At 41.8% G+C, this 12,759-nt stretch overlaps 1 protein-coding gene across 1 annotated transcript in view; it reads left to right on the forward strand.

Moving 5' to 3' along the window:
• Vav3 (vav guanine nucleotide exchange factor 3) overlaps positions 1–12,759 on the forward strand; it is a 388,131-nt gene that overhangs the window by 192,426 nt on the left and 182,946 nt on the right. Inside the window, exons 6-9 of the mRNA XM_045138234.1 lie at positions 1,146–1,238; positions 5,418–5,486; positions 7,339–7,442; positions 9,236–9,335. Coding sequence (XP_044994169.1) covers positions 1,146–1,238; positions 5,418–5,486; positions 7,339–7,442; positions 9,236–9,335 — 366 coding nt within the window. The remainder of the gene's footprint in view (positions 1–1,145; positions 1,239–5,417; positions 5,487–7,338; positions 7,443–9,235; positions 9,336–12,759) is intronic.

Here is a 12,759-nt window from a genome sequence, read left to right on the forward strand (position 1 = left end):
CCACCTGGCGTAGAAACAAGTCCTCCTTCCTGAGTTTGGGGAATGTAACGACCATGTGTCTAAACTGCTGTGTGAGCTGACAGACCACCCCAGCTAGCAGCATTGTCAGAGGGGTGTTTGGTTACAGAGTCTGTCATCTGAGCTTCTTGTGATCACAGGCTGCTTCTGTGGGGCTGATCCCTAAGGTCTCCCTCTGGCAGCAATTCCTCAGCTGACAGCTCCAGGCGGATGGTATGGATTGGGGCTAGAAGTAATGAGAACACAGTGTCTGTCAAGGTCACATGGCTTCTCTCAGTTTTAAAATGTCTATAATCACAAACTAACTCACAGAGAAATTCAGTAACTTGCTCACGCTTAGAAAGCTAATGAGAAAGCCGGGCATGGTGGCACACACCTTCAATCCCAGCACTCAGGAAGCAGAGTGAGGCATTGCTGTGAGTTGGAGGCTACCCCGAGACTACATAATGAATTCAAGGTCAGCCTGGCCTAGAGCGAGACCCTCCCTTAAAAAACAAAAACAAAAACGACAACAAAGATGCTAATAAGGAGAAAGCCAGTATCTGAACTCAATCCCATGTGGCACAAAATGTTTGATTTTAGAACTACATTTAAACACCCAGGCCCTAAGAATAACATTAAAGAAATATGAGAAGATTTTTATTCACTAAATATCTTTTTTACTCTTGTTTTGGGGAGTGAGCCCTGGGCCTCACATGTTTAGGCAAGTGTTCTGCCCCTGAGCTACATCACTAGTTCTCAGATATGCTTAAATAGGTAATATTTATTTTCATATTTCATAGGTATTTCTGCAGCAACTCTGAAATATGTGTGTTTTAAGAAACTGTTATCAGAATAATTAGCATTTTAATAAAAGATGAATTTTAAGAGAATATTCTCAGATGCTTATTCTGATCACTTAAAACTTTCATATACATTGTTCAGAATTCAAAAATAATACACCAAAATTTTGAAGAACATAAATGTAAAAGTTTTAAGTGATTAAAATATGTCTGCCTTTTAGTTTCTTTTATTAGGATGGGAAGTGTAAGGAACTCAGGAAGGGATTTTAGTCTCTTTACTATCAGACAAATTGTTATATGAACTTGATTGAACACATACTTTTGATTTTATCATTCTAACTGCAGAAATCTCTAGAAAACGATATACGGACTTGTTGCTTAGCGGAAATCAAGCAGACAGAAGAAAAGTACACGGAAACTTTGGAGTCCATAGAAAAGGTAAGTGGTCATGCGATGATGCCCAAGACTGCCTTAGATAATTTGTATGTTAGAACAACCGCTTTTGCAGTGTGCATGCTGAATGTGTATTCTGCTCTCGGTGGATTGTTGCATATAAATCCAGGCACAGGAAGACAAATGTCCTATGGCTTAACGTATACATGCAATCTAAATAAATAAATAGATAAGGTTGAGATCATTCAAATAGTGAATAGTCAGGTAGGAGGGATATTTAAAATAGACTATATTTGCCACAGTAGGCAGATATAGAGAGACAGACTATCTAGAGAAAAGTGATTGTCTGGGGCCACAGGGAGGAGCGGAGTTTGTGTGGGGAGAGGTCGTTGGGCTGGGAGGAGAGGCTGGGAATGACTGTCGGTGCTTCTGTAGAGTGCTCTGTGGTGATGGCTGCGCAACCAGAGCACAGAGATAAACTTCCTTTCTCTCTTCATTCACTTTTTTTTTTAAAGTTTTTTTTTTTTAATTTTTATTTATTTATTTGAGAACGACAGACACACAGAGAAAGACAGATAGAGGGAGAGAGAGAGAATGGGCTTCCAGCCTCTGCAAACGAACTCCAGACGCGTGCGCCCCCCTGTGCATCTGGCTAACGTGGGACCTGGAGAACCGAGCCTCGAACCGGGGTCCTTAGGCTTCACAGGCAAGGGCTTAACCGCTAAGCCATCTCTCCAGCCCTCTTCATTCACTTCTACTACAAACTTTAACCGAGTCCTGTGAAGCATGAATTGTGTCTCAATGAAACCCTTTAAAGAAAGGAATGTAAAGATATCGAGGCAGATTTATTCATCCTGCAACTATTCGTTGCTCTCTTAGCATCTGAATAGCACTATTTTAGGACCGGAGGATTTAGCAGTTAACACTTGCAAAAGTTTCCTCCTCCCGGCACACTCTGCCTCCGGGGAGGGTTTAGTATGTGAGCCAGGAAGTGTGCCAGGAGGTGGTGAGTTATCTGAAGGAAGGTAAACCAGAAGGAGGGCACAGGTGGAGGGGTCTTGGGGTATCTCATAGAGAGTGATCACAGATGGGGTGGGGGAGAGGTATTATTTAGAGAGTGATTTCTTTATTTTCTTCTATTATATTTTATTTTTAGAGAGTGATTTCCGAAGGGGCATAGTCTTGGAGTATTTCATAGAGAATGATCATAGATGGGGTGGTGCAGAGGTATTATTTAGAGAGTGATTTCTTCATTTTCTTTTATGATATTTCATTTTTAGAGAGTGATTTCTGATGGGGCAAGGTCTTGGGATATTTCATAAGGAATGATCACAGATGGGGTGGTGCAGAGGTATTATTTAGAGAACGATTTCTGATGGGGATGGTTGAGCTATTTCATAGAGAATGATAACAATGGGGTGGTGGGGAGGTATTATTTATTCTCTTTCTTTTTTTTATTTATGAGAGGGGGAGAAAACTGGCATTCCAGGGCCTTAGCCACTGCAGACGACTCTGGATATGCACACCACATTGTGCACATGAGCCACCTGTGAGCATTCATCACCTTGTGTATCTGGCTTACATGGGCTCTGGGGAGTTGAACCTGGCTCCTTAGGCTTCTCAACAAGTGCCTTAACCATTAAGCCATCTCTTCAGCCTGAGAAGTATTATTTAGATAGGATTTCTCGTGGGGGGTTGGTCTTGGGGTATTTTATAGAGAGTGAGAACAGAGGACATCTGTGGGGTGAACATGCTGAGATCAGGCATCTGAGCAAATTGAGGACATAAGCTAAGGATATCCCAGGGAAGGTAGCTCTAGGAGACGGGCTTTCTTATTGGGTTGAGTTCAGCGTGTGCTTCTGGGGACCGCAGTGCTCCGGTGTGGCTAGAAAGAATGAGCAGAGGGGACTGAAGTATGCCTGAGAGCTGGTGGGCTATGAAGTCATATGGAGACAAAAGCTAGAGTGTTTGAGCAGCAGCCCTTACATCAGATCTTTCACACTTCATCCTGGCTCTTGTGAAGTGGGGATGGGAACTAGAAGAACAACTGGGCAGATAAGATAATAATCAAGATGACAGACAATGGCAGCCCTGAAGGAGAGGGGAAGAGAGGTCAGATTTGGGAAGCAAATTTTATGGATTTTTAAAAAAATTTTTTTTTAAATTTATTTATTTGAGAGCGACAGACACAGAGAGAAAGACAGATAGAGGGAGAGAGAATGGGCGCGCCAGGGCTTCCAGCCTCTGCAAACGAACTCCAGACGCGTGCGCCCCCTTGTGCATCTGGCTAACGTGGGACCTGGGGAAGTGAGCCTCGAACCGGGGTCCTTAGGCTTCACAGGCAAGCGCTTAACCGCTAAGCCATCTCTCCAGCCCGAGAAGCAAATTTTAAAATTAGAGTCAATTGGATTTGGTGTAGTCAAAAGATATGAAAGGGGGCTGGAGAGCTAGCTTAGTGGTTAAGGCACTTGTCTATGAAGGCTAAGGACCCAGTTCAATTCCCCAGATCCACATAAGCCAGATACACAATGTGGCACATGTCTGGAGTTCATTTGCAGTAGCTAGAGGCCCTGGCATGCCCGTTCTCTCCCTCTTTCTCATAAATAAATAAATGAAATAAAATTTAAAAAAGATATGAAAGAAATAGGAATCAGGAAGGCTATTTGATTTTGACCTTAGCATCTGCATGAATGATAACAGTGGCTCAAGAGACAGACAGGACAGGGAATCGTGAATCCCCGGGACATAGTAAACTTGGGCTACAAGACTTCCTGTCTTCCTGTGGGACATTCTGAGGAAGATACTAGACATACAAATCTGGCATGGATGGGAAAGGCTGACACACGGAGAGAGTGTGTTATCAGCTCTCAGTGGAATTCTAGGCTGTGCAACCAAGTGAGGTCCTTCCAGAATGTACATGTTCCGTAACTGAAGAGGTTTCAGGTCATTCTTCATGTCGTCCACATTTTGAGGTTAGCAGCATGTGAACCTATGGAAAGTATTTTAGTTTGATGAAAGAGAAAGTGGTGTGGAAAAGTCGCTTAGGAAAGTGGGAGAGAAAATTGACTAGGGAAATGAAGTGGGGTTTGTAGCATCAGAGATCCCATTTTGTTTTATTAAAATTAGACTGTCCATGCTTAACTTCTTTTTTTCTTTTTCTTTTTTCTTTTAGAGAGAGCAAGATAGAGAGAAACACAGAGAGACAGACAGAGAGAGAGGAGAGAGAAAGAGAAAAAAAGAGAAGGAGAGAGAGAGAGAATTGGCATGCCAGGGCCTCAGCCACTGAAATGGAACTCCAGATCCTTCGCCACCTAGTGGTCATATGCGACCTTGTGCTTGCCTTACCTTTGTGCATCTGGCTTATGTGCTATCTGGAGAGTTGATCTTGGGTCCTTAGGTCTTGCAGGCACACACCTTAACCGCTAACCCATCTCTCCAGCCCCATGCTTTACTTCTGATGTATGTGTATACCATATGTGGCAAGCTAGATCTAACTAAGGTTTTTGTTTTTCTAGAAAATCCAAATGGAGGAGGGTGTGAGGGATGTGGGACTCTCAATGGATTAGACACAGTAGGGCTGGAGAATCTCTTGGAAGAATGAGCTGTGAAGGTAGCGCATCATGTTCAGCGAGTGCTTGCTTGAAATTTAGCTGCAAAGTGCATTAGCTGTTGATAATAGCCAGGACTTGAGGTGTGACTCTGAGCTTTGGGATCTGCACTGAGTGAGCTAGAGCACCTGATTATGGGAAGGTAAGGAATTGGCAGAACAACCTCTTAGAAGGACCGTCCACAGACACTGGGATTGCTAAAGATGAAAGGGAACTGTGGGAAGAGCACTAAATGTTTCAGGCTATGAAGTGAATCAATGCATAAGTCACACTAACAGATGACAGATCTCAAACATCTAGACAATCTCTACAAAATATTTGCGATATGTTTCATTCATATAGTTCCTCAAACATTTCTTCGAAGTGTCACCTGGTCAACCATGTTCTTTCTAATGCTACTAACAAGTATTTCATTTTACACTTGAAATGTTTTAGGTTATATTTATGTCTTTGTATATGCTCAGGTGTAAGCTTTTTGATATAGAGAAAATAGCTTCTAATTTTTGTACTTAACAATGCAAATAGTTGGCTTTTTAATAGATGTTTGTTGGCAAAACATCATTATAGGTTAGGGAAAATTATGCTTAATTAAAACTATTTCCTCTTCTCCTGGTAGTATTTCATGGCGCCATTAAAAAGATTTCTGACACCAACAGAATTTGATTCAGTATTCATCAACATTCCTGTAAGTAAACGTATGACAACTAAAGTTGTACATTTGTATAAAATCTTCACTTTTAAATGTGTTCTGGATTCCTATGTTCTTTAAGAATTTTGTTTTTGCTTCCCAAGTTCATGTATTCTTACCTTCTTGAAAAACTGATGTTATCTTTCTAGCTAAAGGTGAGTCAGATCTTAATACAAATAGATAAGTGGGATTCATGTATATATCATCTTTGCTTTACTGTCATGAAGAAGTCATCTCAATTAAGCCATCCTTGGTGCCACTGTCTGTCTGTCTTCTGGGCAGTCTTGTTCTGCATCACCCTTCCCTGCTCCATTGTTGTCCTAGCCTTGGGGACACCAGCTGCCTCCCTCCATTGCTCTTTCATTGGCTTTTTTTTTTTTTTTTTTTGGCACTTGTATTAACTGCTTCTCCCTTTGCCAACCTTGATGCAATTTTAGTTACACTATTTTCTTATAGTCCTGCAGACTATTTATAATGATAACATGCAAAGAGATTTTCTTCACATTTGTATAAGCCTTTTGAGTTTTAGAGCACTTTTCACAGTCTTATAATCATAAAATGTCTTTTTGCTCAGAAATGTAGAATCAAGCTGAGGGCTGTTCCAGCTGAGGGATGGCTAGGCACGACACAGGTTGTTAGATCTCTAGAACAAGCTTTTCTTTGCACACACGTGCATGCACATGCACACACACACACACATACTACATGTGTGTGTATGTGCTTGTATATGTGTGGAAGCTTTTATATACTGGCTTCCTTGTGTCAGCTGAAAACTCCCTTGTATTTTTGGTTATGTTCTGTGTTGCCTAATATGAATTAATAAACCATGACCTGTTGTCCTTATCTGTGCTTTAAGACCAATGCAAACATTAGCATTAACATGTAGTCTAAGTGAAAGAAAATGCTCATTGTATCACATGAAGGTTTAACTGTGCATTCTAGGAAATGGGCATCTTGGACCACTTTAGTATAGCCCCTATAATTTATTCAACAGTCCCTATCCTTAGGACTGTGAATGCTCCTCAGCAAAGCAATTGAACCAAAATATTCACGTTTAATCTTTACTGCTGTGATGTTACTGCGTGCTACAAGGTACATAGTAAGAAATGACGGAAAGTGGATACCTTAACTCACATTTCCCCATTGCCTGACATGTATTAACTGGCTGCTGAAAATTATTTGCTTATCACAGAAAGTATGAAACTTTGACGTTTTGAGTTGCTATAGTAAACTAAAACAATCCATTTCCTTTTTACTTATGTCATTAGTAGTCTGGTTTCAAGTAAGTTCTTCTGACTGTTGTTAGGTTAATGCCAAGACGCCACTAATTGACCAATGTATGAATCTGCATTTCCCTGTCCCCTCAGACACGGAATACATATGGATTCACACGGTGAATTGTTACCTTATTCTGTTAATAAGATGCTTAGCACTTGATAGATCATTTAAAAGTTATAGTGAGATACATCTTTTTATAAAGGAGCAGCCTGTCCTTTAATAGCTAGTGGGATAGCTGCTGTTTCCCCAGGACGCCGGCCAGGGAGTCAGATCTGGGATGGCCATTTCCTACTGCATGTCTCTCTCCTTCTCTTCTCCAATCCTTCTGTATTTCCCTCTTCTTTCCCCTCCTTCGCTTCCTCTTCTCTTGCTATAGCCCCTTCCTCTCCTGAATCTTTCCCTCCTTTCTCCTGTCTTTATTAGTAAGCATAGGTTGGCATAGTGAGATCAGTTAGCATATTATAAGTGCCAGGTCAAGCACCAGTATGAACCCTAGATGTGAGGTATGTTTTTCTTTAAATTATTTTTGATTCTGATCTCACTTTTCATTCACATTATTTTCTTTTCCAAGGAACTTGTAAAAGTTCATCGGAGCTTAATGCAAGAAATTCATGATTCCATTGTAAATAAAAATGACCAGAACTTGTATCAAGTTTTCATTAACTACAAGGAAAGGTAACTTTTACATTTAAAAAAAAAAATTGTGGGTATTAGTTGGAATTATAGTGAATGCTAGTTGTAAAATGTAAAATAGCCGTTTCTTATGTTTATTTCAATACTACTTGGGCAGTAATTAGAACATGGGAAAATTCATCTCAGGGAAGTAGTTTGAGCTACACATATGCATAATAAGAAAAAAAAATAACTTAGTATAGTGCTTCCACTGTCACACAGACCAAAAGGCTAAGGGTCTTCCTCAAGCCCTGTCAGCACTGAGCGATGGCATCTCTGTTAGGTCACCTGCGCTCTCTGAGCCGCCCCTTCCTTATCAGGAAGTGTTCGTGGGAGCAGCTGGTACCCCTTCTTCTCACTTAAGTATTTTATTACTCTCTGCTTTAAAATGCCAGATTCCAAGGCAGTTTCTCTGAGTTTTAAAGATTCCTGAATGACTCCTATGGAACACCCCAAATTTTTGTTTCAAATCTACTACTCTCAGGGGCTGCAGAAGATGGCTTACTCAGTAAGAGCCTTTTCCTTGAGCTTTCATGAGTTTGCTCCCCAACACCTGCATTAAAATGTTGGATCTGGTCAAACGGTCTTATAACCCCAGTCCTATGGCGGGGGAGGGGTGCAGAGACTGGAGAGTCCCTCGGGGCTCTCTGGTCATTCAGTGTGACAGAAAATGACAACTCCTGGTTTAGTGAGAGACTCTGTCTTGAGGGACTAACAGCAGCAGAGTGACAAAAGAGGACATTCTGTGTTCTTCTCTGGCCTCCACACTTGCACACATGGAGTACATGCATGAAAACACACACGCATGCCTGTACTGCACATCCATACGTACACCACCCCACATACACTATACAGAAACACACGCGTAGGTACATAGATGAGTAAGCAATATGAAACGCACTGCTCCTTTATTTTAAATCAAGCAACACAGTCTAGTACGAAGTAATGGCTAATGAAATACTTCATGTTAACTCTTACATAACTATGAACAACTTATTAGCAGTCTTATCCAGCGTAGAGCTAAAGACACAATAAGCCAAAGAGCCTGTTTGCAAAGGGTGTGTATTGTGGATGCCCTTGGTGAGTGGGCTCCCTACGGTGTGAATTAGCTGCCATTCTACATTTCTTAGGCCTCTCATTCCCACTTTGCAAATGATATATGTTCCATAATTAAAAAGTAGTAAGGAACAGGAGGTTTATTGGTGAGAATACTCTGAGTGAGTGCAATACAGTTGCAGTAGCAAATAAAACTGTCTTGCGTATGAGTAAGCAGTAAAAAAAAAGTTGATTTCTAATAGAAGCTTAAAGAAATTTTTAGTTTTGAAATTTTGATATATGTGTTTAACTGATGTTAATAGTCATTAAGCTCTATTATAAAACTTGCCTATCATAAAAAAAACCTGCATGGAATTAATCCCATTCTAAATTGCCACTAAAATTGAGTCTTTATATGTGATGGCCCTTATTCTGTGCCTGGAGGTATGTATATGTTTAAAAGAATCTCTCCTGTTGGTTTGGGTGTTCTTAACTGTGGCTTGAAAGGGCTGGATGCTCTGCCTTTTGAAAATTAAAAAAAAAAATTCTTTCCAAGTTAGGGTCTCACTCGGTCTGAGCTGACCTGGAATTCACTATATAGTCTCAGGCTGGCCTTGAACTCACAGTGATCCTCCTACCTCTGTCTCCCCAGTGCTGGGATTAAAGGCGTGCGCCACATGATCAAGAGGCTGCTCTGCCTGTTTATCCATTCTCTTTCTTCCTTCTTCCTTACATCTTCCTTCCTCTCTCTTCTCTTTCAGATTGGTTATTTATGGGCAGTACTGCAGTGGAGTGGAGTCGGCCATCTCTAACTTAGACTATATTTCTAAGACAAAAGAAGATGTTAAGCTGAAATTAGAGGTGCCTGTTTGTTTTTTGTTCATGTATTACACAAAGCAAAACGAAATTAAAAGCAGTGTGTCCTTCTCAGTGAGTGCAACAGTTTCATTTCCTCATGTATTCTAAATATAATTTCGTGTGAATTTTATGGAAACATTTTTTTAAAGTCATGGTGGTAAAAGCTACAGTAGCAATCACGGAAACAGCTCACTTGGTAAAGAGCTGATTTTGCAAGCATGAGGACCTGAGTTCAAACCCCAGAACCCATGTAAAACATGCTGGGCATGGTGGCATGCATTTGTTATCCCAATACTGGAGAGGTAGAGCCAAGAGGCTCCTTAGGCTTGGTGAGCAGCCAGTCTAGCCTTGTGAGAGACTCTGTCTCAAAAAAAAAAAAAAAAAAAAAAAAAAAGTAGACAGTGTTCTTGAGGAGAACACCCAGGTTTCTCTTCTGATTTCTATTTTATGCACACATATATGCACGTGTACCTGTACACACACATGCGTACTTATACATGCATTTGAAAAAGCTAGGGTATGACAGGAGCAAAATCTAAATTTTACAGGTCTGGGTTTTCAATACATCATCTTTTAGGTCCTCCTAATGGTGAAGTGTATGCGGTTCAGTCTGTCACCTCATTGTTGAACATATGATTTAGCGGTGCCGTGAGCGATTTGCTGAGGGTTATCTAGATAGTGAGAGGTGCAGACTGAGCTGGGTGACGTAACTGTGGATTTAAAAGGACTAGGGAAAAAAAAACAACAACAAGACATCTGCTGCTAGATTCATATAGAAGACCTGGATAGGGACTGGAGAAATGGCTCAGTGGTTGATGTGCTTGTCTGCAAAGCCTAACAGTCTGGGTTTGATTCCCCAGTACCCATGTAAAGCCAGATGCACAAGGCAGCACACGTCTGGAGTTTGTTTTCACGGCTAGAGGCCCTGGCATGCCCATTCTTAAAAAAAGAAAGAAAGGAAGGAAGGAAGAAAAAGACTTAGATGTTGTTCAGAAGAAAGTGCAGAAGCTAGACACAAATATAATCAGCCCCAGGTAGTGTGTGGCAAGTTCCATACGACAGGGCTTTGTGAATGAGATAGATGGAGGAATACCTTCAGTGAGGGGGGCGGGGGAGATGGGTAGAAAATAACACAGGAGACCTATGCTAAGTCATTGTTTTTGGGGTAAGCATGGTGACACACATCTATAACCCCAGAATTCAGTAGATTGACATAGGAAGATTGCAATTTTGAGGCCAGCCTGGTGACATAGTAAGACCCTGTCTCAACTACTCTAGTGCTCCAAAGACATGAACATTATTTTTGTGACATATATACATATACATATATATATATATATATGTATATGTATACACACACACACACATACACATACACACACATATGTATATACATACATACATACATACATACAATTTGAAATGTCAAAGAACTTCTAAAAACTGGTTGTTTATACAAATTATCATCTTAAATGTCTTATCCGTGAGTTTGGAATTTTCTTAAATTTCAGTCAGAGAAGTCGAGACTTTATTAAACTTTCTATTAAACTCTTTATTAAACTTTTATTTATTTATTTGCTAGGAGAGAGAGAGAGAGAGAGAGAGAGAGAGAGAGAGAGAGAGAGAGAGAGAGGGAGAGAGAGAAAGAGAATGGGCTCTCTTAAGGCCTCTAACCACTGCAAACAAATTCCAGATGCATGCACCATCTTGTGCATGTGGCTTTCTGTAAGTACTGGGGACTGGAACCCAGGTTGTTAGGCTTTGCAGACCAGTGCCCTAACCTCTGAGTCATCTCTCCAGCCCTCAAGTCCACTCTTCAGTGACTATGTGTGCTGAACGGGGGGGAGGGGAGAGGACTTGAAATCAGAAGAACAGCTATACTGTCCTAACTCCCGTCTCACAACCCCACAGGGGGGGATTACTGCTTAGGAGATGTGGACATTAGCAGGGCACCAAGTATATCTTAGTGTCCCCTGATGACGGTGCTGGGGACCAGACCATGTGCTGACCACTAACTGGCACCCCAAAACTGTAGTGCCAAGGGGTCTCACCCCTCAGAGAATAGACTCTTCGGTGTAGAGCCCTAGGCTACCTTGACTCAAATTAGATATGATAATAAAATAAAGCTTTACAGCTTATAATTAATTCCTATCAGGACAACTGCTAAGGCGGATATTTTTCCATCAAGATGTAAAGCTGTGGCCGAAGATGAGAGCCAGCGCGGCTGCTGTTCTTCCTCTCCGAAGTGATGTCCAGCTCTGAGAGGTGGCTGTGGCCTCGGATGAAGGGAAGCCTTGGGCTGAGTTTGAAAGAGCAGAAGTGAGAGAGGCCTTCTTGTGCTGTCCTTGGCCCAGAAGCCCTGCTTCTGACCAGGGCCTGGCGTAGCAGAAGTTAATCACTTCTGCCTGCCACACTTCAGTGCGAGCTGCATTGTAGCTGCCTGCTGCAGGTCCAGGTGGGCTGGCGGGGAAGCTGTCCGGTTCTTGGCATCACCCCCATCTTCTGCTTGGTAGCTATTTATGTTCTTTATTTTTTGTTGTTCATTATTTATTTATTTATTTGAGAGCGACAGACATAGAGAGAAAGACAGATAGAGGGAGAGAGAGAGAGAATGGGCGCGCCAGGGCTTCCAGCCTCTGCAAACGAACTCCAGACGCGTGTGCCCCCTTGTGCATCTGGCTAACGTGGGACCTGGGGAACCGAGCCTCGAACCGGGGTCCTTAGGCTTCACAGGCAAGTGCTTAACCGCTAAGCCATCTCTCCAGCCCGCTGTTTGTGTTCTTATTGATTGTTTTTCCTTGTCTTCTGTACTTCGGAGTCAAGACAACTTGGGACACAGTAGGAATAGCATTTTTTTTTTTTTTTTTTTTAAATCTTGCTCTGTGAGACAAAACCTGGCTCACTTTATGCTACTTTGACTTCTAATTGAGTTTGGGCCTAGTGCATGACCAGAGGCTTCCGAAGAGACTGCTCTGCCTGTGTTCTCACTGGTGGAAAACAAACCTTTTACACCTTAGGCCCCTGGCCCTAGTATTAGCTGAGGCCTTTAATATGGTTTCTTTACTTCCTGACCTTAGAACTTAAAGGAACTGATGTCCCCTCAATAATTTTAAATCCATTTCTACAACAGTGATTTTTATTTATTTATTTAATTATTTTTAAATTATTTATTTATTTATTTGAGAGCGACAGACACAGAGAGAAAGACAGATAGAGGGAGAGAGAGAGAATGGGCGCGCCAGGGCTTCCAGCCTCTGCAAACGAACTCCAGACGCGTGCGCCCCCTTGTGCATCTGGCTAACGTGGGTCCTGGGGAACCGAGCCTCGAACCGGGGTCCTTAGGCTTCACAGGCAAGCGCTTAACCGCTAAGCCATCTCTCCAGCCCAACAGTGATTTTTAGATGCACAACGTTCTGGTCCTACCACT

Source organism: Jaculus jaculus, chromosome 19, assembly GCF_020740685.1.
Source record: "Jaculus jaculus isolate mJacJac1 chromosome 19, mJacJac1.mat.Y.cur, whole genome shotgun sequence".
Classification (NCBI taxonomy): Eukaryota; Metazoa; Chordata; class Mammalia; order Rodentia; family Dipodidae; genus Jaculus; species Jaculus jaculus.